The following is a 24,717-nucleotide window of genomic DNA, read 5'->3' on the forward strand; positions in this document are numbered from 1 at the left end:
TATAACAACTACAAAGAAAGAAAGAAACAAACAACAAAGGGGAGAGAAGGTCCCGACTGGATAAATCCAACTGCTATTTCCAACTCAGCAGATGCCTCCATGATAGGAACAGCCAAAACCTCTTTTATATGATTTACAAGAAAAATTTGTTGTCCCGAAATAGAAGATCAACCAGCTTATTTCACATGTATAGTCTCTCCATAGATTGAAAGAGTTCGATTTTTTGATATGTACCCCGAACATTAAAAAATGCTCGTAAAACCTATATAAAAAAAATATACATGAACTATTATTCTATTTACGTCAATTAATTTATACTATGAAACATGTGATAAAAGATTAGATTCGTCGGTAAACTTTTTTAGATATGATTGATGGTGTAGATAGAATAGAAATCCAAAACATTAATGGTTTGCTATAAGGGAATATTTTGATAGTATAGTAATGTTTCGCCCGTACAAAGGACACGCCTCTGTTAATTTCCGTATACAAAAAGATTCGTGATCGTGCCCTTTCCTTTTTTTCCCTCTGCCATGGTTGCAGCTCTTATGATCGCTTTCAAGTGATGATCTAAGGGAGAAAGAGTGGAGTAGGAAACCGACCCAAATATCTAATGGAACATTCCCTCATTTTTCTTTTTCTTTTTCGGTTTTTCATTCTCCATCAAACCTTTATTTCATTGCCAGCCCACTGCCACATTCCTCCTCTCGAAAACCCTATATATATCAGTCCCCATGGGGGCATTCAAAGCATCTCAACAACACAAGAAAACCTCCCAAGTACCCCTTTTCTCCTATACCTTCAAATTCCTCACCATTTCTTTTGGCATTGTTTCTTCACTTGGAATCATTTTCAAGCACTGTTAGTCCGGCTTTGAGCAATGGAGAGAGTGACAAAGTTGGCATCTGAGAAGCCGGTGGTGATCTTCAGCAAGAGCTCTTGCTGCATGTGCCACACCATCAAGACCCTTTTCTATGACTTTGGGGTGAACCCCGCAGTCCACGAGCTGGATGAGATCGCTAGAGGGCGTGAAATCGAGCAAGCCCTCTCGAGGCTCGGTTGCAGCCCTTCCGTGCCAGCCGTGTTCGTTGGTGGTGAACTTGTTGGTGGAGCCAATGAGGTCATGAGTCTTCACCTTAATCGATCCTTAATCCCAATGCTTAGACGAGTTGGAGCCCTTTGGGTTTAAATCAAAACCTCACTAGCATGTCAAGGCTACTAATAAGCATGTGATTATATATATATAGTCACAGTAATTAGATCCATAATCATGAGAGTGTAGGTTTCAAGTCTAATTATTAGTCTAATGTAAGATCGAACATATCTACGTACTTTATATGATCTTACTGTTAATTAATAAATTTACTTAGAGTATATGTTATCTTTTTGGTAATGTATTAATATACTTTTTTGAGTAATAAAAGTTAAGAGTTAGATTTCATATTTATCTTTTCCTTAATTCCTCAAAATCAAAACCCCCATTTCTTCAACTAATCTACATCGGCAAAAACTATGATCAAAGTATGAAGCACACGCATTGTAGAGAATATAAATGGGCCTTTTTCATGTCAGATGCAAATGGATTTGGGTTGCTAAATGGTCCTTGGCATGGTCCATTAACTCTCACAAAAAGGTGACACGTCTGGTGGAGAGATTGATCCTGTGTAGAGGGCGTAGCAGGACAGGCAGAAGCAGCCGCAAGTCCCGAGACAGAGCAAACCCCTGCAGAATCAATGGAGCCCACTGCCGCTCTCGCAATAAATGCCTCGACGATTGACAACTACACTAGAAAACAAAAACAACACGTATTTTTTTAACTTTGGCAACTCTTTTTTTCCTTCTCCTTTTGACACGGAAAAACTTAATCCAACGGTCATTTTTCCCATATTATTTCTCACTCTTCTTCAGTCACTCTCAGCACTGCTACTTTCACACTCCTTTCTTTTGATTCCATTAAGGGTTAAAATCTAGTGTTCAGTCAATAATTCTATGGACAAAAATGACCCTTTGTTTTAAATGTTATAAATAAACAATCAGAGCAAACTTGAATTAATGATTCTTGCTATAGATACAGATATAATATTCCTTGGAACAGTGGCCTAGTCTAGCTTGAGATTCTAACATTCATGTGATTTTGTAATATGAAGCAATTTTTTTATGTAAGGAATTTATCCCAATGAAAAATGAAGGCGATGGTTTTATCTTACAAACAACAATGGTAAAATCTGGGCAGTGGTGAATGTAGAAGAAGTCTTTCCATTTTCATTTTAACTCTATTTGGAACTTTATTACATTTCATGGTACCAAGCTAACTGCCACAAGGTAGCCAGTTGTTAGAGAGACCTTCCACTCCAAGTCTCGGTAAGGATCTCATCATCAAACAAAACACAACAGGACAACCAATGCATTTCACTGCTTCTTGACTTCTCTCTCAGTTGCTTTAGTTACTGTCTCTCTCTCATCACTACTTACAGAAGGTACAGCTCACTTCCTCAAAACCACTTCATCATTGAACCCTTAAAATTTTCACTTGCAAAGTAATACTTCAACTACTTTCTTCTTCATCTACCTTCATTTCTTCAATGACCCATTAATTCCCTTCCTTTTCTTTTCCATTTTGTTCTCCTTTGTTTTCTCAGCAACCCAACTCAAGTCCAAGGTCAAACGTCAAACCTTTTTTGTGTCAGGTAAAGCTAAAATCCAGGGTTATGGTAGATTGTACTTTGTTGTTACGCAAAAAGAACTTTGATAATGATTAGTAAATGGGATTTTATCATTTTATATATGTATGTGTGGTTATTAGGCTTTTAGTTATTTTAAGTTGTTTTTCTTGATGATAATGTAGCTTCATTTTTGTGGAAATTTTAGGGTTTTATTTTCTGGTTTTTTTATCCAAAGAGGTTTCCTTTGCTGCATAAAGGGTCTGCTTAGATGAAAATGTTTAGCTTTTCTCGTAGGCGCATGAAGCTTGGCAGGTCAGTTTGTTCTTTCCTTTGGTTGACTTATTAGTTATATACTCTTTTTCAATGTTCTTGCTTTGACAGTTCCATTCTTTATTTAGATATATGTTCTTTGTTCAAAATTACAATTTTTATGTCAACGAAGAAAATGTAAGCTAACCATTGTGAGCAATTGAGAGACCCTGTACACAAAATTCCAAACTTGATTAAAGAATGCCCAAATCCCACTTTTTCACGAAGAAGATCACTTATTTGAGGCATTGCTGTGTTGATTTAGAGTGAAGAAAGTACAGCTTTCTGAGTCTGCCCATGGAATTAAAAGTCCTATAAGACCGCCCAAACGAAGCAACAATACCAATGTGAGGCTTTTGGCTTGCTTGATTTTGGATTGGTATTGGTGGGGATGCGCAAAATGTGCTAAAGCCTTAAAATTTGTTTCAGGGAGAGTCTGCTATGCCTGCGGGTGGTCATTCTGATGCATTTGACTCCCACTGTCCTTCTACTGCCCCTGAGATCAATTCATCGGGGAACTCTGAGAATTGGATGGTGTTGTCAGTTGCTGGGGAAAAGCCTGTGCCACGCTTTAATGTACTATATTGTTGCTTTTCAATTTTCAGATGGCTTCATATCATGGGTGTTAATTCAACTTTTATATGAGCTATGATGGAAATGTTGAAAACTTTACTTGTTCCTTGAGTAGCATGCAGCGGCTGTAGTTGGGAACAAGATGATAGTGGTTGGCGGTGAATCTGGGAATGGATTGTTAGATGATGTGCAGGTAAAAAATATGTTAATAATTTGTAATTTATGAAAACTTATGTCCAGTTTACTTGACATGGTGGAAGATGTGTCACAAACTGTTGGTGTTAGTCCTATAATTCTTTTCTGTTTTTATTGCAGGTTCTTAATTTTGATAATTTTTCTTGGTCCACGGCATCATCAAAGCTTTACTTGTCACCAAGCAGTTTTCCATTAAAGATCCCTGCATGCAAGGGCCATAGTCTGGTACAATCATATTTGCTATGTTCCACTTTCCCTGAAATCATATTCTCTTTGGTTTGCATATAGTATACGTCAGCTGAATTGTTGGATTTATATGCTTTTCAACTTTGAGGTGTTCTGTGCTGTGTGTTACATAGGATTGTGCATGTGTATGACTGAGGTTAATAAAATTGTCATGCCGCTGTCATGTCTACTAATTAAATTTAATTTAATCATCTGTTGTTTCCTTACCCAGGTTTCATGGGGGAAAAAGGCCCTCCTGGTTGGTGGAAGGACTGACCCTGGAAATGACAGAGTTTCAGGTTCAAAACTAGAACCTTTTCTGGTCATGCTATTGTCACTTTTTTTTTGTGCATGATGTAATATGTTTTCTGTTCTCAATTTTGGTTTTTGCAGTATGGGCATTTGATACAGAGACAGAATGTTGGTCAGTTATGGAAGCAAAAGGAGAAATACCGGTTCTTTTTCTGACTTATAAAATGCCAAATTACATTTGCATTGCTTGATTGACATCAAATATCGTAATAAGTGAATGCCAAATGGTATTGTTTGTCTGTTTATTTTGCTCCATCTCTTGCTTGCTATTCTATTGAGAAATTGTGTCTTTTACTCATTTATAGAGGTAAGCATTCCTAACAAAATTTTCATGCCTTCCAGGTTGCTCGAAGTGGTCACACTGTGGTCAGGGCAAGCTCCGTTTTAATCCTTTTTGGGGGTGAAGATGCTAAAAAGAAGAAACTGAATGACCTACATATGTTTGATCTGAAGTCCTTGACGTGGCTCACTCTTCAGTGCACGTGTGTAGCTCTGGCATGCTCTGAGATCTTCCAATATTGTTACCTTACTAATAGAGAAATCTGGCTCTTATCTATACATCATACGACTAAATTCATCATGCAAGAAGCTTCTAATGAATGATTGTGTGTAACTGTACAGGGGAACAAGACCATCTCCAAGAGCCAATCATGTGGCAACTCTTTATGATGATAAAACTCTTTTCATTTTTGGTGGAGCATCAAAGTCCAGGACATTGAATGACTTGTACTCGCTTGACTTTGAAACGGTGTGTAAAACCTTTAGCAATCTTGTCCTGGTTACAATAACCAGACTATTTCGCTGAACAATTTCATGTCTTTGTATTGTTTTATTAGCTATTCTGGTTTTTTTAGTAACTACTTTTTCCTTAGATGATATGGTCAAGAATAAAGGTACGGGGTTTTCATCCATCGCCAAGAGCTGGTTGCTGTGGAGTTCTATGTGGAACCAAATGGTACATAGCAGGGGGTGGAAGTAGGAAAAAAAGTATGCCTCATACCAGTAAGCATGTACTATGCTCTTGAAAATAATTATGAGCTCTAATGAAAAAGCATTGATGACCTCTTTGTCTCACTTATTTTGAAATGGTTAAACCTGTAATCATTTGATATCATATATTTGTGTCAGCTTGAAGCCAATTGCTACTATCTTCTTTATCCCTTTGTGCGGTTGTGTGTGTGTTGCATGTGTCTCTGAGTGTGTATTAGCCATATCATGCTATGATTCGTGTAGATAAGTTAAAGCAGGCTGCACCTATGTTTTTGTTACGGGTCTTCATTATCTACCAGGTGGGTAGTAAATGATGAAAAGGAAATAGGAGTTGGGCTGGTGAATTCACATCTTTGGAAACCAAGTTTCATTTTATAGATTTAATTGCACTTTGGATCAACTATGATCATGCCTACATCAAGAAATTTGGTTTTTACTTTTTCTTTGTGTTGCTCTCTTTGCCTTCATTTTACTTTTTTTTTCCTTCTTCTCACTTACGTATATGATTCTGAAATGTTTACAGGACATTTAGAGACTTTCATCTATGATATTTTAAAGTCTGAGTGGTCTGTGGCCATTGCATCACCTCCATCTTCGATCACCACTAACAAGGTAAACATGCAGAATTTTTCCTTCTGCACAAATGCCGGTATAAACTGGGAACTTTTAATGTTTTCTTTTTGGTAAAAGACTGCGAATTTGAATGTTTAGAATTGATCATCCAGTTTTTTAGTTGGTCAAGGATTTGAAGTTAAAATAAGAAAATTCTGATGGGATTTTGTTTAAGCATAATGTAATACTACTGAGCATTACACTATTAAAGTTACCTCTCATTGGTGATAAGCCCTGTTTTTCTGAAGATAGTTGTTCTTGCAGGGATTTAGCCTAGTACTTGTGCAGCACAAGGACAAGGATTTTCTTGTTGCATTTGGCGGGTGCAAAAAGGAGCCTTCGAATCAGGTTGGAGTTTGAATACATATATTTATATATGATTAGGTTTTGTTTTAATTGTTATTCTTTCTTTGTCTGTTACAGGTTGAAGTACTGATCATTGAAAAGAATGAATCATCCATAGGCCGACGATCTACTCCTGGTAAACCTGCAGGACAAATGCAGGTCGGAAAACGTTCATCATCTGCAGGGTCAGCTAGCCAACTAATTAATGGCTCTTCCCAACGTTCAGTTGATTCTGCTGCTAGACAAAATCTAGCCTCTGTAATTGAACATGGTTCTGGTAGGAGATCGTTGTCAGAGTTGTCATTTGTGGATCAAAATCCTCTTTCTGGAAATTTCTCACTGAGGAAGCAATTTCATAATGAGGAAGAATACAACACAACCTTTAAAATAACAAAGTGTTTAGAGGACGAGAGTTCTATTGTGCAGGTAAATTGTAAGAGCTTCATTTAGTTAACTATTGCCTTACTGATGATCAACATCCTTTAATCTCTGCTCAAATTTGAAATGGCACCTTCTACTTTGGATTGAAATATTCCATTAACTTAACATATTTTGTTGATTTTAGGCAACAGAACCAAAGCCAAATCAATCTGATACAAGTATTCAGATTAATGCTCCTGGGACCAAAATCAGTTCAGACGAATCATTCCTATTTGAACCTGAAGGTTCAATTCCCCAGATTGAAGGGATCGCAAACGTTCCCGTTGATAATGATAATTTTGTATTTCCAGAAGCCGATGGTAAATCAGCGGCCCTATCAGCTCCTTCAAGCATATATCAATTTTACGAGACAAGAATGGCTGCCCTAAGTAGAAAAAACGGAATTTTGGAAGTACAGTTGGCAGCTGCATTGGCAAGCCGAGACACTTCAGAGAGAAATTTAGCTTCTGCTCTCAAGAGCAAGGAGGAGATGGAGAAAAGATTTGCAGACACAATGAAGGAGATGGAGTTGCTAAAAGAGAAACTAGCCGGCATAGAACTTGCACAAGAAGAGGCCAACAGCTTATCCAACATAGTCCACTCAGACAATGTAAGACTTGAACACGATGTGGCTTTCCTAAAGGCTGTTCTAGATGATACTCAAAAGGTACTGATTTTGTTGTCGTGTGCTGATTCCATCATGGAAACTCGCATTTTGGATTGTAAAGCATTTTTGAAGAGTGTCTGATTTCAATTTTATTTTAGGAGCTGCACTCAACCAGAGGAGTCCTTGCAGGGGAGAGGGCCAGAGCCTTCCAACTACAGGTGTGGCTTTGAACCAAATTCATTTAATAGAAAATGAGGAATGAAACAAAGATAAATGCTCTGTGATGTGCGCTTGTTAGCCTGAGGTTAATGAGGTTAATGTCATTAGAATCAGAGTCAATTGTATGCCAAATTGAAGCTCATTTTTTCTTTAATATTGCAAATGCAGGTTGAAGTTTTTCATCTCAAACAAAGATTGCAGTCTTTGGAGAACCGAGCACCGACTCCTAGGAAACCATTCAATGTATAGTGTCAGATGGGATCTGACTAATTAAGGTCATCCATATTATGTACGTAAGATGCACAATGCATGGTAGGAGGAACGGTTTGGATAAACAACTGTTCAACCTGCCTGGCATCTAGCTTGTCACTGAACTAAACATGGGGACTCATGTTCTTTTGGTAGTTTAACTTTGTACATACGTGTATCAACCACCATGTCACATGTTTCCTCGGATGTTATCTCTTGCTTCTAGTTTGAAGAATACCCTGGCTCGTGTTCTGGGTATCTGACAACTCTTTCCCAATCAACGGGCTTCTGGGAGAAACTCTGTGTAAGGTCGGGGTTAGAATCAAATGATGGGCGCTTGCTGCTGAAGAGTTTTAGCCCGTCTGTGTCTCTCAAACAATGGAACTTGTATTGTATATTTATGCCAGGATCTATTATGTACATCTTAGTCGTGCCCAAGTCCAAAGAATTGAATCAACCATTTTCACTGGAATCTGTCGCCTAGGTTCACATTCAGATTTGGACAGTCTCCTTGTAAGTGGTTGATTCATGATGGACCAGGGCTAGATGCAATCAGTAGTTTACAATGTATAATAATTTTTGTTGTTATTTACTTATACCGAAATGATTATCTAAACATTTTTTCAGGGTGGGCGGAAAATTCATTGACTCTTAATCATCAGATAGAAGTAGTAAACCATTTAATGCTATTTGAAAGATAATTTATCTGGAGGCATGAGCATTGATCCTTTTTCATTTAAATCAATTTTTCAAGCAGAAGCTATTCGGAAGCTGATATACACAAATGATGGCCGTATTCTGTCCCTGTAGTATATCCGATGATGCCAATTTCTAGACCCCTCAAGAATTGTGAATTTGCTGGATACGATTTGGCTCAAATTGCAGCGTGGAGTCTCGCCTTAAGTCATAACCAGCTTTTCTTCTCAACAAATCAATAATACGCGGGTGGGTCGGTATCTGTTGAAGACCTTGGCCGCAACCTTACAAAAGCTCAGTCTCTTCATGGTCTCCATCTACATCTTCAACCTCATTTTCTTCCTCTTCTTCAGGTGCATCCGGATCCACTCCCTACAAGAAAGTCACTAGTTATGGTCTCTGGATATCCATGATTTGCACGCCTATATGCCTCCACAAACATACCAAAGGAAAAAGAAACAAGGGGCAGCACAAGCACTAGACAGACCTTCATCTGCTTTTCCAGGCGTTCTAACCCCTTTTTTGCAGCTTCATTCTGAGGATTGATTCTGCAAAATGCATTGATTGAAAAGGGAATAGCAGTTTTCTGTCAGATTATTATACACATGAAAGCTTTTTTTTTATAATCATCATGCAAAGTTCTTGACCGTATGTCTAGATAAGAAAAAATTGGAGTGTATCCTGAGTATGAGTTTACCTCAATGCATCTTGATAATGTGAGAAAGAGTCTTGAAGCATATTTGTGGCAGCAAATACTTGAGCCAGTTTGACATGAAGAGAGTCATCAGCCCAATCTTTGAGATAACGCTCAAGAAGAGATACGGCATCACCATTTCTTCCCTCAATCACATGCAGCTCAGCTAAAGCTAATGCAGCTCCAAGGTAACCAGGTTCCAGCCTGAGCGCTGATTCATAGAACTTTTTTGCCTGTTACAAGTTTGGGTTAAAGTAAAACTTATTAGAACTTACTTTCGGTGAAAGTCTCTGTCAAGTAATGCTAAGAATAGTCTATTACAGGTTTACCTTCTCCCTGCCACCAGAATTGCTAGCATGAACATCGCCAACTAATTTCAGTGCCTTTGCAGACTGAGGCATGGCCTTCATTGCCTCTCTAGCAGCATAGAGGGCCTCCTTGACTTTAGAAAATGCCAGATAGGAATGAACTAAACCTGAAATTATAATAGTCATAGGTTTGCATGGCCTCCAAAAAATTCTTTCTTAGAATATAACTACATCAAACAAATAGAAGGCAGTGATAGGGATAAGATGAATCTTGTGTAGCTGAACAGTGAATTTGCAAGTGTTTTCTCCTTAAAAATCAAACCTTGATAAGAACGAAGATCAGCCCTCAATTCTTGAGCTCCCCTGAAGGCCATTACGGCAGCTTCTGGCCGCTTCAATGATAAGAGCAGGTTACCCTAAACGGAAGCAGAAAATAGAATTATATTGCCAGGAAAAAAAAAAAGCCACAGAAAAGCTTTAATAGAGATAATCACCCATCTGTTGGATGGAAAATCTTTTAATACCTTCATTATGTAACCAGGTATGTGCCTCTCATCAATTTTGATGCTCTGATTGTAAAGAATAAGTGAATCCGTAAGACATATAACTATTAAAGAGGGTGAAATGGACTGCTACAGATAAACCAGCTAACCTTTTCAGCATAAGATAGAGCACCTCTCTCATCTTTCCTTTCCCACAATACAGATAGAGCCACAAAAACTTCTGGTCTTGTAGGATCAATACTCAGCAAATCATGCACTAACTTGTTCAACTTTGAATAATCAGACTTCATCTTTAGAAGCATTGCATACTCATCCATGTAAGTCATGACATAAGGATCAATGGATCGAACCTACAAGGATCACAGACTTGAATTCATTACCATACATGAGTAAAAGTGCAAGTAAGCACAGGCAGAAAAAGACTTGGGAATAGTTCATCAACATAACAAGTTAGATAGTCTAATCACCTTCTCGAAATTCATTACCGCCTCATCATTCTTTCCAATGATGGCTTCAACCTGGATATAGGAACATGTATTAGTGAACAGAAAGAAAATTAAAAATTGAATGTTCTAGGTGCTACAAACATCCCAAAACTAGCAAGATTTAACACTAGTGATCACATTCATAAATACTATGAACTCTTCCAGCCTTTTCTTCTCCCTTCTAAGTTAAAGTCAATTCATTAGTTCTCCTTCCTACTAAGCAGATAAAAGAGCACATAAACATGCCAGATTCATTAGACTGCAACCATCCCTAACCTTTGCCATTTCAAGTAATATGTGTATGTTATTAGGGAAACGTTGTAAAAGTTCTGTAAAGATTTCCAAACCACCTGCAAAAAGATTTAGGGGAAACATGAATACTCATGAAAAGAAATTAATAAAGCAGATAAAATTGAAAAATATATCAGAATCAATAACTTCTGCATAGAAACATCTATAATAAAAAACATTCTACATTATGAATCGTTACAATTTGAAAAGAAAATTATCTTACCTTTGTAATCATTTGAAGCAATGCAACATTGTGCCTCAACATATCGCTGCACAAAATCAACAAATTACTCAGAATGCTGCCAAAGTAGAAATTAGCATTGACATAAACAATAAAACTAATACAATAAAGCAAGAGATAACACCAAAACAACTGAGTGAAGCATTATTTTTCTGGGAAACCCATGATCACAGATGCCAAATCCAAATTTATATTGTTCATCAAGGAACAAAAAGCTAATAAGTAGCTTATAATGGACCAGAATGTTATCCATTTCATTTTGTTCTTACTTGCAGCCAACGGCTTGAATCACTATGTTCTAGTTGAGCCCTCCCACCTCTATTTGGAGTCTGGAATTATACAATTGGAAAATGAAAATGTTAGAGAACAAACATATATGGTTACAAAATCCATACAAAAAAATCAAGTAAACAAATTGAAGCTAATAAAGACATCAAATAGTCAACAAGTTGAAATTAGGAACTTTGTAACATTACTTGTGTATTAAAACTCGAAAATAGGTTCATGACAACAACTTCAGGTTAGGAAGATATAATTTACATCCCACAATATCATGTTTGTTGACAACCAAAGGGATATTACAAAAATCCTAAAATAATGTAAGGAAAATCTCCTAGTCAAGGTGTTTACTGCACTATACATTGCAGCTCTGAAAGTTAATAACAAATTAGACTGTACCATATAATTACCTTCTCTTGTATTGAATGAAAAAAGAAATAATCGACTAAATGACTGTATCCTTGTAACTTGACCCATGACATATGACATGTGGATAACTAGAAGTTTCCTATTAAGAACCATATCTGCAAGCTGCATGAGAATGACAAATCCAGAAAAATACTGCCCATTTTGACCTTCTAAATATGTGTAGATGGAGTACAGGGAAAATTCAACACTATCTGAAAATAACAACCTTATGCAAACTCAAAGCAGAACATTCAACATCAAACAAAAAGCACATCTAGCGTACTTGTTTAGCTGATCAGACACAAAGCAAATCATAGCACTTCTATTAACAAACCTGAGGGAACAAGGAAATTATGTCCTTGGCACTGGCCCCTAATTCAGCCAAGGCTATGATAGCCTCAATGACAAAAGGACATTGCCTGCCAAAGAAGAACCAAAAGTCAAATGCTCTTAGAAAGTTAGCAAAATCATTTTTAGTGAATACCAGTATAAACAAAGAGAAAAACAATAACTATTTGACACACCATCCACGAATCATAAAGAAAGCATTGAGAAAGTGGGAATCTCAAATTGACAGACCTTAAACATTCCCTATAACAAGTAACAGCTCCACGGTTCTGTTTAGAATTCCGATAAAGCTTTGCCATCAATAGACTCATCTGCAAATTCCTTGCTTTGCTAGGAATTCCCTCCATCTGTAAGTTCAAAGTAATGCAAAATACAAATTTCACAAAAATAAATACATGCAAAGAAAAGTACAGAGTACTGCTGAACAAACAATAGAATTTAAATCAAAATCTATTAAACAAATACTCTAGGCAACCAATCAACAACAGAGACATAAAGTAAGTTATGAGTGACGTAGAAAACCTCAACAAGGGCTGCTTTAGTTTCGGTTAGAGCAAAATGACAAGATGCAATTTTGAACTTCACCTGTCATGGAGAACGAAAGATAACTGCAATAAGCATTTCAGTTTCAACATTCAAGATTTCAGATTAAAAGAAAAGAGCTCAAAGGTAATTGAGAAAAGAAAATACCTCATTTTCATTTATTGCAGAAATGTTAAAAGAATTTGGAGAAGAAGATCTGTTTGAGGCAGTCAATGAACTTCTAGACGTTGTTGAATTTTGCTTTGGTATAATCTTGTAATACTGCAAGGCTTGCTTGTATGCATGCTGAAAGCACATAGGAAAAAGGAAAAATTAGAGCAACTATGACTTCCTTACTCTATCAATATCCTCAGAAAATCTAAACACTCTAGCGCATGAATCACATTGTCCAAATAAATCCTTTGAAATTAAAAAACCATACGCCAATTTTGTTAAACTTGCTCGGGATGATTAAATGGAACTAAACAGATTTGCTAGCTCTTCCATAAGACAGACAATATACAACCTCGAGTATCGATTAACAAAATTAAGTTCAATGAAACTATTTAAAACTTTTAAAAAATTAAAATAGAAAAACCTAGCAGGCACATTCATACTTCACACTAAAGCTTTTCAATTACCGCGAACAAATGAATAATTCTATAATTGACTGATTTTTGTTCACATTATTGAAACGAGTCCATTTATGGCAAATTTTAGCGCCATTTTAAAAAAAAGAAGAAAATCACAGAAAAAAAAAAACCAAAAATGATCTTACTATTGCTCTACGATACTCTCTCTCCCGAAACAAAGCATCTCCAAGAAGAATCTGCAGAAACACAGAACAAATATTGAGAAAACATAAGTAAAAAAAAAAAAGATAAAAAAATAAGCTAAAATTAGAAGAAATCGATACCAGATTTTCAGCTTTGAGATGCGGACTAGTTTCGGCATTAACAGTAGATGATGAAACAAGAAAAGAACCCTGTTCAAACCAAAATAAATAAATAATCAATTTGTGAAGTGAAATTTAAGTTCCGTTTATTTATGTTATAAAAAATTATAAGGAAAAAAAAAAGAAAAATATTACGAGAAGTTGAGCGGAGCTAAAGAGAGCATTATCGAGAAGAGCAGTGATTTGCTCCTTTGGGACGTCCATTTGCTAGAGGTTCTTCTTGCTGTTGGGAGTTTTTTTTTTTTTCCCCTTTTTCGAACGACAATAAATAATTGATAGTATGCAATTGAAATTTTGCTCCAAACAACCCGCTCCGTTTTTTAAATTCAAAACCCCGCTTTTGCCCCTGAAAAAGGTACGCCTCCAGAGGTAATTTACACCTTACTTGGATTTTAGGGAAAAAAAAAAAGCAAATATGAAGACATGATGTTTTAAAAAAATTAAATTATTAATAAAAAATTAAATTAAATTTTAATTTATTATTATATTTAATCAAATTTTTGTATTTTATTTTATCAAATAAATTTTTAATATATCACTTATCATTTTATTTTGTATGATATTAACATATTATAACAGATAATACTGTTACATATTGTTGTAATATAATAATATTTTTATATGAATTTTTCATCCTTAACGTCTACATTAAGTAATCATAAAATGATAAATAATATTTTAATTAATAATAATTAATTAACAATTAATCATAAAAATTTATTTTACTCAAAATAAAAATATAAAAGTTTGATTAAATATGTTAGACAAATAAAAATTTATATGAATTTTTTAATAGTTCATAATTATTTTAAGTATTATACTAAATAAGAAACTATGAAATTTTCCTTTTACTTTTATTTGAAAATAAGAAGCAAATTAGACTTATTACAAAAAGCAAATTAGAAAAAAAAATACTTATCACATTGTATTTGAAATTAATGGAAGACACAATATAAAGTAAGATATAATTTGCATCCCCTAGCAAGAATGAAGCTATAGATGTAAATAGTAAGGTAGTCATTATTTTTTAAATAATAAATTTGAAACTGTTTAACTATCAAAATATTAAAATTCTATTAAAATTTGTATAAAATTATAAAATATTATCTAAAATCGAATTCTAATAATAAAGAATTATTAGTTAATAATCCATTAAATATTCATTTAAGTTGTCAAAATTGACAAATACTTGAAGTGTTTTCCATTCTTTTATGAGTTCAATCCCTATTATTAATAAAATTTTACATATTTAAGTTTCCACTATAGTTCAACAAATATAAATTAATATTACATTTATTAGTTTATGAAAAGTTCAACTAATATAAATTAATATTGCATTTATTAATTTAGGAAAAGATAAGTTGTTAAGATAGTAAAAATTGTGTTAAGGTAAAACAAACGAAGGTTTAAATTTCACAAAATTTAAAATTTTTTGTAACATTATACATAGTCAAATTTAGATTTAAGGTATTTCAAGGGTGATACTCGAAACCTATTAAAATTCATATCGGGTTTTAAAAGTTTTATTCTAATTCGTCCCATAATTGAATATAGAATACCCTAACCTTATGTTATTAGTTTGAATACCAGCTCGAATTCATGTTGGAATTTTAATGCATCCCATAACTAAATGTAAGATATTCATATCATAATAACAACCTATTTACATCTTTAAATGAAGTACCTAAAACATATGTATCATTTATATACAACTAAAAAAAAAATTAGATATAAAAGTGAATAATAAATTTAAAATTTTGTGATTCAATTAGAAGTATAATGAAATTTGATAATTTAAGAATATCATGCTGTAAATTCAATTTAATAAGTTTTAATTTTTTTTTATAGTTGAAATTGATTTTTCAATTTAAATGATTAACCTTTCAAGTGTACCCATCATATATATATTGAAAGGGATCACAAGAGAAGGACACCTTAGTAGCTAAATCTAGCATGATAATAACCAATCTTTTAATACTCTTTGTATTTTCAATGAGTAAGAATAAATTACATCATTAGTTATTTAGCTTTTTCATAATATTTTATTTTCATTTTTTTTCAACGGTAATATTTTAATTTTATTATAAATTCATGCATTTATTAATATACCATTAAAATTTAAATGTGAAATATAAACAGAAATTATCTTATGATATTTTGATTGATATAAACGTGATAAATTATATCCAAATTTTAATTTATGTTTATGAATGAAAGAATTTAAAATAAATTTAAAATATGGTGAATCAAAAAATAATTTTTTTAAATCACTGAATGAAATAAAACATTGCAAAAGTCAATGGATTAATAATGAACTATACTCAAGAAATTACTAATGCTAACATGCAATTAACTGTTTTTATTATTTTAAAATCTTGATTATCACTTTTTAATATTGATTAATATCTTTAAATACTATTAATAATTTTTTCGCTTGAGTTTTCCGCGACGCAATCGCCTTTCAGCGACAACGTAAAAAATAAAAAATAAAAGAAAATAACCACTCTCATAGAACTTGTCTCTCTGGTATCTTCTTTCCCTCTTTCTCCAATGGATTCACCGTCTTCAGCAAAACGATCGGAGAAATCGAGAATCGAGAAATTCGTGCGGAGAGTAATATCGCCGGCAGTCGTCGGCAAAACGTGTCCGATATGCTTGAGAAACCTCGACGTCCGCGGAGCAGCGGTTCTCACGGTTTGTTCCCACGCTTACTGCTTGGGATGCATTCGCAAGTGGAGCGATTTGAAGAGGAAGTGCCCTCTCTGCAATTCCACCTTCGATTCTTGGTTCTACAAGATCGACCTCTCCTCTCGAAAATTCTTCAAAGAGCAAGTACCAGCTCTCTCCGGGGGCAAACCGGTCATTCATCGACCTCGGTCCACCTTAATTGACCGTCGACGGTGAGCTTCTCTTTTTGTCCAATTCCCAATTTCTTTTTGAGTTTCTTTATTAAATGAAATAATTCTTTTAACTTTAAATCAACGAAAAAAATTGATTAGCGAGGATATAGTTATACTTCTTTTGCACTTTGTTTAGGATTATTGAAAGAACAAGGGAAGAGATGAACAGTGTTAACTGGAGAACCAGACCATTGCCCTGGCGGCGATCATTTGGGCGGCCTGGGACCGTGCCGCCCCATGTTATCGAAGAAAGGAAGCTTCAATGGCGTGCCAGGTACCTTTGAACTAATATGTATTTAGTTAATCAAAGCCTATTTGTTTATATGCTTAGTCCAATTAGAATTACTCCCATTATAATGCTCGTCATTCTTTGGGGGTGGAAAAGAAGAAGAAAAAGAAAATTGCTGATGGGCATTTTGGGTTTCTTGCAGTGTTTATAAACGACGGTTGCAAGCTCTGCCTGTATCTCCTGGGACTAGTTCTCAGCAGGTAGGTGTATTGAGACATGGTTTAGATCTTTGAGGTTTGCAACTTCTCATGATTGGATCATTTTAATGTGGTATGTTTTTCCCTTTCAGAATGTACCTAGGAATGATTGTGAGGAAGAGAGAATACTGCTGAGAATAAAACCATGGATACGAAGGGAGCTTGAGGCTATCCTTGGAGATCCCGATCCATCAATCATTCTCCATGTTGTATCCTCGCTTTTCTTTTCAAGGCATGAAGGAAAGTATGATGGCTCGTCCGGGCTGCTTCTTGTTGAAGACGACTTTCTGGCTCCTTTGAAGCCTTTCTTGCACAATTGGACCAACATGTTTTGGCATGAACTTAGGTGAGGTGCATTATGATTTTATCCACAACTAGCCATACACCTTTGCTAAATTATTTTTGCATTTCTAACTTCTGTCTGGATTGCTGGAAGATTTCCTTTACCTGTTGCTTCACTGACTCGTTGCTTTTATTAACTTTGAGAAATATTCTTCAGTTGTTTTGCAGAGAGTTCATTTACCATTGAAACATATGATGCAGTAGTTGAGTATAGACAGTTGGAGTAGTTGCTTAATGAAGTTGCATTTGACTTTAACCGATCTCTCATCCTGCACTTTTTTCCACATGTTGGCTTGCCATATCCATGGCTTGAGACATCAGTTCCTTCAGAGCTTGCTAGAGGATAGTCAGTTGCCTATTGCTTGGGACTTCGCTTGACCTTCCCAAGTGGTATCTCCAATGGTCCAGTGACGGCTGCACTATCATTTGCATAAGCAATCATGTAACATGATCAGCTTAGTGAGTGGGGTAAATCAAGGTTCTAAAGCTATGACTTACCTGAGAGCAAAAATGCTTGTTACAGTCATTTTGCTTGAAGGTTGACAGAAGAACCCAGAAGCACGAGCGAAGCAGATGATAAGGTTTGTCAATTTGACTGGTGCTGGTTTAGCAGAGCAGATTAAGCGTATTGGTCCAAGATAGGGACAGGCTTGGGGCCAACCAATAAACTGTTACTATAATACATATACGGAATATCTTGCAAATGTTTTCTTGGTACAATTTATTAGCATATTTCGATTTTCTATTGCGACATTCCCTGGCATGATTTGTGTTGACAGAAGAAATTTATACAACAATTTTGCTATTAATGCTATAGATTGCAGTTTGATGAAAAGAGTTAGGAGATTTTAGGTGACAACCTGATACAGCAAGAATGATCAAGTAAGCATTTGGACCAAATTTCATCAGCTTTTGTTTTAGTACAGACAACTTTCAGATCATACATCTTGCAATAGGCAACAATGCAACAAAATAATACATCTTGCAAGAACTACAGGTGCCTTTCACAAAGGCCTTTTTGTTAGTACTAGCAGAGAATCTTGATCAGGCATGCAACCATCATTCTTCCTCAGGCTCTTCTTCTTCTTGTAGAAGATTTTCCCTGTTGTCGTGAGCCCAGAATCCACGCACATCTATGAGCATGCTGGCCACAGTCCCACCCTGTTTACAAGCTAGGAGGTCAGCCAGTGTAATCCTCAGTGGATCAACTGGCTTGACCATATCCCAGATTTCATCTCTCACATCCTCAATACACAATTCGTAGTTGCCCCCTTCGATCCATTTCTGGTGTACATCTCTGTTTCAAGAGTAGAATGAACATTTCTTTCAGACGATGAAATTCTTATAAAGGTGGTAAACGTTAAAATAAATCAGCAATCCTAGGTCAATGGGAGCTAGCTAGTACTGAAGATCAAAATTTGGGTTCCAAGTCTAATCTATTGTTCATCATACATGTCTCTGGAGATATGAGACTTGCAGAAACTTGCTCAAGTACTACAAGCAGGAAACTACAGAGTTTTCTGTAGGAAGATTGTATCAGGCAACATCTCATCTCTTTGATGCTCCCCTTCTTCACTTCCATGTTTTGAGATATGTTTGATAGCTCAGGAGAGGAAATAAAATTCAAGCTCAGAAAAGCTCAAAGCACACAATAAAGATTGGAATCATAATCCTTAAATCGAAAAAGAAAAAAATATTGGAACCACGATAGTCAAAATAAAACTTCAATTTGAATAAAATGAAGAGACCTTCACCTGAAAAGAGAATGAATATCTGCTGTTGTGAGGTATCCCCTAACATGAAGATCGAGACAATGAAATAAATATGTTAACCCCTCTGGAGTGTCTTTGTTCTCAAGGGCCAGAACAAAGTCAAGAAAGCTTTCAAAATCCATCTCTCGATTATTTCCAGCACCACTTTTGCCACGGCGGACATGCTCATCAAATACTATTGAAAGCAGAATAAATGCAAAAATGAGTACAACTCAAAATAATATCGACAATAGCAGAAAGGATACAACTTCTAAATGACACCAGATAGAAAGAAACTACAATTCTGAGTAAAGAAGATAAATCATGGATTACTTAACATCCCGAAGTTTAATTCCATTTTTGTTTAAAGGACATACTTTTAAGTAACAAATATGCCTAAGAATCAAACATAACAAATCCTGGTGTACTTTGAAAAACTGAACAATAGTGCTATATCCTACCTCTTTCAATGAAAATCTCAGTTAGAGTTCCATCAGCATATTCTTGAAGCTCCTGCTTACTCAATGTTCCATTCATATCTTTATCAAGGGCAAGAAACATATCTACAGAAGAATTAGTATTCAGTTAGTACATTATTACACAATACTCTTCCCACATGTATTATTCGCATGTTGTTCATGTTCAAAGAGAGGGGATACTAAAACAATCAAGATAGAGGCAATTTCTACCAAAACTATAGATGTTCAAAGTTCTCACCACATATACGTTGTGCAGATGTCAAAGAAAACCAATTTTCAGCTTGCTCAGTGTCAGTGACTTCTTCCTCACTTTCCTGCACAGAAGTTTAAATGAGGGAAAAGAAAAAAAAAAATCAAAACAAGAAGTATATTTTCCAAATCCAAGTCTAAAACAATGGTACATTTATGAGACATTTTCATCAATGATGTACCTGATGTAGTTCCATTAATTCCTGGAGACAGTTGCTAAGCAGCACCTTTTTTATGCAGGCTTTTCCTGCAAGAAATACTATAGATGTTAACTATTTGAACAACATATCGGAAAACACTAAAACTAGTTATTATCGATAAGATATCAACTCCATGTTGGTAAGCAAATTTAGGCCATGCGGACCTCGTCTATGAGGATCACAAAAGAAGAAGAATTTGTGTGCAGCTATCCGACAGTACATTTGCATAAAGGCTGGAGGCATATCCCGTAGTTGTGCCAGGTTAGGGATAAGACCACGAATATAGCCCTCCATTTCCTGTACAACAGCAAAATTATTCTAGTCTTTACAGATGAGAAATGAAGAAAAACAAACTTATGCTAGAGCAGTTGTCAATCCAAACAGAGTTCACATGGTAAAAAGATCATTTAAATACTTGAAGGCCTCAAGATGCAAAAACTCCATACATGAGGTTGGAGGAAACCATCTGAATCCTCATCAAGCTCACTCATATCAATTCTAGCCTGTGTAAGAGAAACCTGAAGAATAATGAACAACAAGCAGCAGTCAAGGAACCACTTCCTCAAAAAGAATAAATTAGCAAGTAAATGAGGATGATATCTATTTTTTTGAACGTTATGATTTTAGGCTGACTTCTATAATCAACAGAGCAACAATCCTAAAGGAACTGACCCTAAGGCTTCCTAATGATTAAGAAAGATTGAAAAGTATAATAACAATCAGTAACATATTGAAATATTAAATAAATAAACAAAGACTCACTGTGCGCATCACATAAAGATAAAAGGGCAAAATGGCTATTCTTCCTGACTCATCTTTCTCGAACTTCATGAAGTTTGATGGGCTGAAGAAGCGTCGGCATTTTGGACCTATTTGTTCTGTACATACGGAGGCAATGTGGCAAAAATCTTCATAGTTCATCTGCAAGTTAACAAGTCCAAAACATGAGTTCAGTTGTGAACACAGAGGAGACAAGAATTATATCACAATTGTGAACAACAACAAATTAAAAGTAGCTCAGCATTTTGGATCCCCTATAGCAATTCAGTGAATTGGAGGACAATTATGATGGCTCAGAATCCCAACCTTTTCAGCACCAGTGGCATCATCAATAACACAATTTTCTCTTAAGCAAACCCACATGGCATCCAGATCATCAGCATTTAGCAAAAGATCAGATTGCTTCTGCAATAAAGTATTACAAATGTGAGCAATGATTAAAGTGGATCAAAAGACGCTTAGGAACTAAAACAAACAGTCAAAGAAAGCACCAACTCCACCTTTAAAAATCGATATTTGGCTAGCCTCTGAACCCTATGACTGATGGATCCTTCTTCAGGCTTCTGAACCGAGTGAAAACAAATATAAAGAAAAAGAAGAATGAGTTCAAGATAATTGGGAAATGGAAGAGCAATAAAATAAACAGATAATTTTAGTAGATGCCTTCTTATAGAAACTTGGTATTGTGCCAGCTTCAGCACTTTTCTGCTGCTTATCTTTAAATATATCAAGCAAGATCCTCTTTGTCTCAAGCTCTACAAAGGACAGAAACAACATACAAAATCAGAATTGCAATGAGGAAACAAACATAGATTTCAATTGTAAAATAAAAGTATTATATCCCCATTTCAACCAAAAAGCAAACATGTCTGCAGGCAAGCATCATGAACTAATACATATATAAGCAATTGAAGTATCAGCAAGTTAAGACTGCCTTACTACAAAGCTTGCAACAAAAAAGGACCCAGTTCCATCATCTTTCACAAAAAATATAGTTTTAACCAAGAATTATAACTAAACTTCGAACACTCAAGAACAACCTTGCTAACTAGTTTATTCTCAGCCTAAGCAAAGGCTTCCACTTCCACAGTTCACCGCATAGCAAAATACCCAAAATTCTAAAATTTTAAACACCAATTAAACACATTTTAGTAAGAAAGACCCTCGAATTATAGCCTAAACCCGAATTAATCACACTTAAGCAAAAAAAAAAAAAATTCAAACACCACAAGCCTACATTTCAACCGAAGGAAGAAACTTCGAATGCAGAGTTGCAGATTTTAAAAAATACAAACAAAAATGAAAAAACCATAGAACTTTTGAATAAGTTATAAAGAAATGAAGGAGAGAGAGAAGAGAAACGGACCCATTAAGGCTTCGGATCCGAGCCCGGCACCGGATCCGATGTACCGGCGGAGATTTCGGACCCAAAGCATCGACGAAGCTGGGGGGATCTTCCGTTGGGTGGCGGCCTCATGGCCCTCGCCATCACTGGACCCACTGTACATGGCGGAATCGCGCCCGATCTGCTAATCCGAGTCGACTCGCACCAGTTCGAATTTCCGATGTAAATCTCTTAACACTCCGAATTGAAAACCCTAAAAATTAAACTCCAAAACCCCTATCCTCTTCAGTTTCCCTGATCTGTGGAAAGACAATTGCTTTGGTAGAGAAAAGCGCTTAGGATTTGGAGAAATTGTAAAAGAGTCCCTTAAATGTTCCAAATATATAAATTTGACCCATAAGTTTCTAAAATGCTGCTTTTGACCCACAAAGTTTACTAATTTACTGAATATACCAAAACTTAGAAATATATTTTTTACAAGTTCAAGCAAATAATAATAATAATAATCAAACATTAAACCTTAATTTTCCTATAGAAAAAAAAATAATTGAATTAAATTTAAAATATTAGATAATAAATAATACATAAAAACTAGATGCCATAGTTAATGAATAACACAAAGAATGGTTGTTGCTCATTTGGTATTTCTTAACTGCCAATGACCAAACCAAATCAGTGCAAGGAGTGTTTATCATTCCAACTCAAACATATCATGAATGTCTCCTTACTGGGAGATACTGATCCACATGCTTTGATCTTCCGTGAGGTAAACGATAGCCCCACTTTCAATCCTTTGAAAAGCTTGTTTAGTTCTTCATAGATGTCGACAATGGTGTTTTTGGTAAAAACCCAGTTGAGATGATATGATGTGATGTAGCAATCAAGATGAAACAAAGTTGGAACGAAAAGATACTTTTCAGGCTGAGGTGGATTGAAAGCTCCAGCCTTTAAAGGGCAGATCCCAGTAACCCCTTGGATTTTTATTATAAATGCAGACAGTTCATAAAAAAAAAAATTGGGTTTTCTCTCTCTCTCTGTGCCTTCAACTTGTATAGGCTAGGCTGCAGAAGAATCAAGGAAGTAATTGGTACTTATGAACATCTTTGTCTTCATGCAGCAATGGAAAACGAAAGCTTTTTCCCCATTTCTTTTTTCTGAATGTTGTCTTTATAGGGAGAAAATTTGATAGTAATAACAAAATGTCAGTTTCTATTCTTGAATTTGATTAATCAAACAAGCTTTTTAATATGAACATCATTTCTGGTTTTGGGACCTCAAGAACTTTGATTTTTCACTTCAATTTTCATGCTTTTAAGTAAGAACTGAACATAATCAGCTGAATGGAACTGAGCAAGCTCAACGGGGTATAGAAAGAAAAAGGGGAGATGAATTGTGAATATGTGAGAGTGAGAGAGAGAGAGAGAGAGAGAGAGAGAGAGAGGATGGTACCATCGAAGGAGTAGGCTGTTCTGTGCTTTGGACGCATTTTAGCGACCAATAAAGAAAGAAAAGGCTACGGAGTACGAGCGAGAGAGTGAAGTTTTAGGCCACGAAGATTTGGCCGTTGTTAGAGCTGGAGAGTTGCAGAGAGAGAGAGAGAGTAGACAAGAGAAATAAGTCGAAAATGCCCTCCAACTATGATAAAATACCTAGGATAGAGAGGAGGGACGTAGGTAGATATAGCTGAGATTAACTCATTAAGATACTCCAGTAATAGTACTATTTTACTGGCATGTATTACCACCCACCGGCCGACTCCAACCACCACCATGGTGGCGCCACCAGCGTTGAAAACATTACCAGACAAGTCTTGGCGGCTCATGTTGGGTTTTGCGTTCCCAAGGCGGCGCCTGTTGGTGCTGACGTGAAAGACTTCATTCTTTTATCTGTTTGATATGAGATTAACTAACAAACTCCAATTCTATTACAGTTTTGGTTGTTCCATTGGTATTGGTATTGATTTCCTGTCTTTACCATTTCCTTTACAATGAACTGATGAATCCAATTCAATGATATTATTATTATTATTTTTTCCATTTTGCTTCTTTAACATTTGATGCTTTTATGGAACATGGCTGGCAGTTAGCTAGACAGGACACAGAGTTTGTTTTTTGTATGGCAGGAGTACTGCTGGCTCTTGCATGCCTTGATTTCTCTCATTCAAACATTCATAAACAGTAAATGTTTTTAAGTGAAGTTGGACCACTCTCTTTAAAGGGCAGATCTCAGTCCCCCTTGGATTTTTATTATAAATTCAGACAATTCATAAAAAAAAAAAAAAGGAATTTGGTTTTTCTCTCTCTGCCTTCAACTTGTATAGGCTAGGCATGCAGAAGCATCAGGGAAGTACTTGGAATTTGTGAACATCTTTGTCTCCATGCAGCAATGGAAAGCAAAAGCTTTTTCCATCATTTTCTGAATGTTCTGTTTATAGGGAGAAAGTTTGATAGTAATAACAAAATGTCAGTTTCCATTCTTGATTAACGCAACAAGCTTTTAGTATGAACATCATTCTGGTTTTTGGACCTCAAGAACTTGATTTTTCACTTCAATTTCATGCCTTTTACCAACTGATAAGTCATTTTCATATTTCACAGGGTCTGTTCTTGCTGCTGTATGCAGAAACTTGAACAATGTGTAAACAAAATGCAAAGCAATGTATAGCTAAGATTTCATGTCAAAACACACAGAGCTCCTTGAGTTAATGCAAACTTTGAATTTTTTTCCAAAGCTTAA

General features: G+C 35.6%; 5 protein-coding genes across 6 annotated transcripts; 3 read left to right on the forward strand and 2 right to left on the reverse strand.

The window, feature by feature from the left end:
* LOC18603452 (monothiol glutaredoxin-S2) lies at window positions 737-1,447 on the forward strand. The gene has a single exon (XM_007035443.2). The coding sequence runs from the start codon at window positions 881-883 to the stop codon at window positions 1,187-1,189; it is 309 nt and encodes a 102-aa protein (XP_007035505.1). The 5' UTR covers window positions 737-880; the 3' UTR covers window positions 1,190-1,447.
* On the forward strand, window positions 2,361-8,345 carry LOC18603453. Of its 2 annotated transcripts, XM_018119832.1 has the most exons (18): window positions 2,361-2,477; window positions 2,640-2,687; window positions 2,869-2,975; window positions 3,238-3,319; window positions 3,402-3,548; window positions 3,661-3,738; window positions 3,861-3,965; window positions 4,198-4,264; window positions 4,359-4,420; window positions 4,620-4,759; window positions 4,899-5,025; window positions 5,150-5,279; window positions 5,791-5,879; window positions 6,144-6,227; window positions 6,303-6,650; window positions 6,790-7,311; window positions 7,410-7,469; window positions 7,639-8,345. In XM_018119832.1, the coding sequence occupies exons 3-18, from the start codon at window positions 2,932-2,934 to the stop codon at window positions 7,717-7,719; spliced, it is 2,166 nt and encodes a 721-aa protein (XP_017975321.1). In that variant the 5' UTR covers window positions 2,361-2,477; window positions 2,640-2,687; window positions 2,869-2,931; the 3' UTR covers window positions 7,720-8,345. The 2 variants fall into 2 exon arrangements, with proteins under 2 accessions (XP_017975321.1, XP_017975322.1); XM_018119833.1 differs by lacking the exon at window positions 2,361-2,477 and having other exon boundaries at window positions 2,484-2,687; window positions 5,150-5,264.
* Window positions 8,385-13,715, reverse strand: LOC18603454 (anaphase-promoting complex subunit 7). The gene is made up of 18 exons (XM_007035448.2): window positions 13,585-13,715; window positions 13,411-13,479; window positions 13,273-13,323; window positions 12,663-12,800; window positions 12,495-12,557; window positions 12,204-12,319; window positions 11,959-12,043; window positions 11,207-11,266; window positions 10,920-10,965; window positions 10,682-10,755; window positions 10,388-10,438; window positions 10,070-10,270; window positions 9,942-9,986; window positions 9,740-9,833; window positions 9,439-9,584; window positions 9,113-9,342; window positions 8,903-8,963; window positions 8,385-8,787 (listed from the first exon to the last, which is right to left on the reverse strand). Exons 1-18 carry the CDS (start codon window positions 13,651-13,653, stop codon window positions 8,701-8,703), a joined length of 1,686 nt encoding a protein of 561 aa, XP_007035510.1. The 5' UTR covers window positions 13,654-13,715; the 3' UTR covers window positions 8,385-8,700.
* On the forward strand, window positions 15,905-17,924 carry LOC18603455 (E3 ubiquitin-protein ligase Topors). Its single transcript, XM_007035451.2, has 5 exons — window positions 15,905-16,349; window positions 16,486-16,623; window positions 16,781-16,838; window positions 16,928-17,181; window positions 17,335-17,924. Exons 1-5 carry the CDS (start codon window positions 16,000-16,002, stop codon window positions 17,402-17,404), a joined length of 870 nt encoding a protein of 289 aa, XP_007035513.2. The 5' UTR covers window positions 15,905-15,999; the 3' UTR covers window positions 17,405-17,924.
* Window positions 18,031-22,283, reverse strand: LOC18603456 (probable serine/threonine-protein phosphatase 2A regulatory subunit B'' subunit TON2). Its single transcript, XM_007035453.2, has 12 exons — window positions 22,003-22,283; window positions 21,300-21,391; window positions 21,137-21,199; window positions 20,943-21,041; window positions 20,619-20,777; window positions 20,303-20,374; window positions 20,021-20,153; window positions 19,839-19,903; window positions 19,646-19,721; window positions 19,390-19,491; window positions 18,932-19,124; window positions 18,031-18,474 (listed from the first exon to the last, which is right to left on the reverse strand). The coding sequence occupies exons 1-12, from the start codon at window positions 22,142-22,144 to the stop codon at window positions 18,237-18,239; spliced, it is 1,434 nt and encodes a 477-aa protein (XP_007035515.1). The 5' UTR covers window positions 22,145-22,283; the 3' UTR covers window positions 18,031-18,236.

The sequence above is a fragment of the Theobroma cacao genome, chromosome 4 (assembly GCF_000208745.1).
Source record: "Theobroma cacao cultivar B97-61/B2 chromosome 4, Criollo_cocoa_genome_V2, whole genome shotgun sequence".
Lineage (NCBI taxonomy): Eukaryota > Viridiplantae > Streptophyta > Magnoliopsida > Malvales > Malvaceae > Theobroma > Theobroma cacao.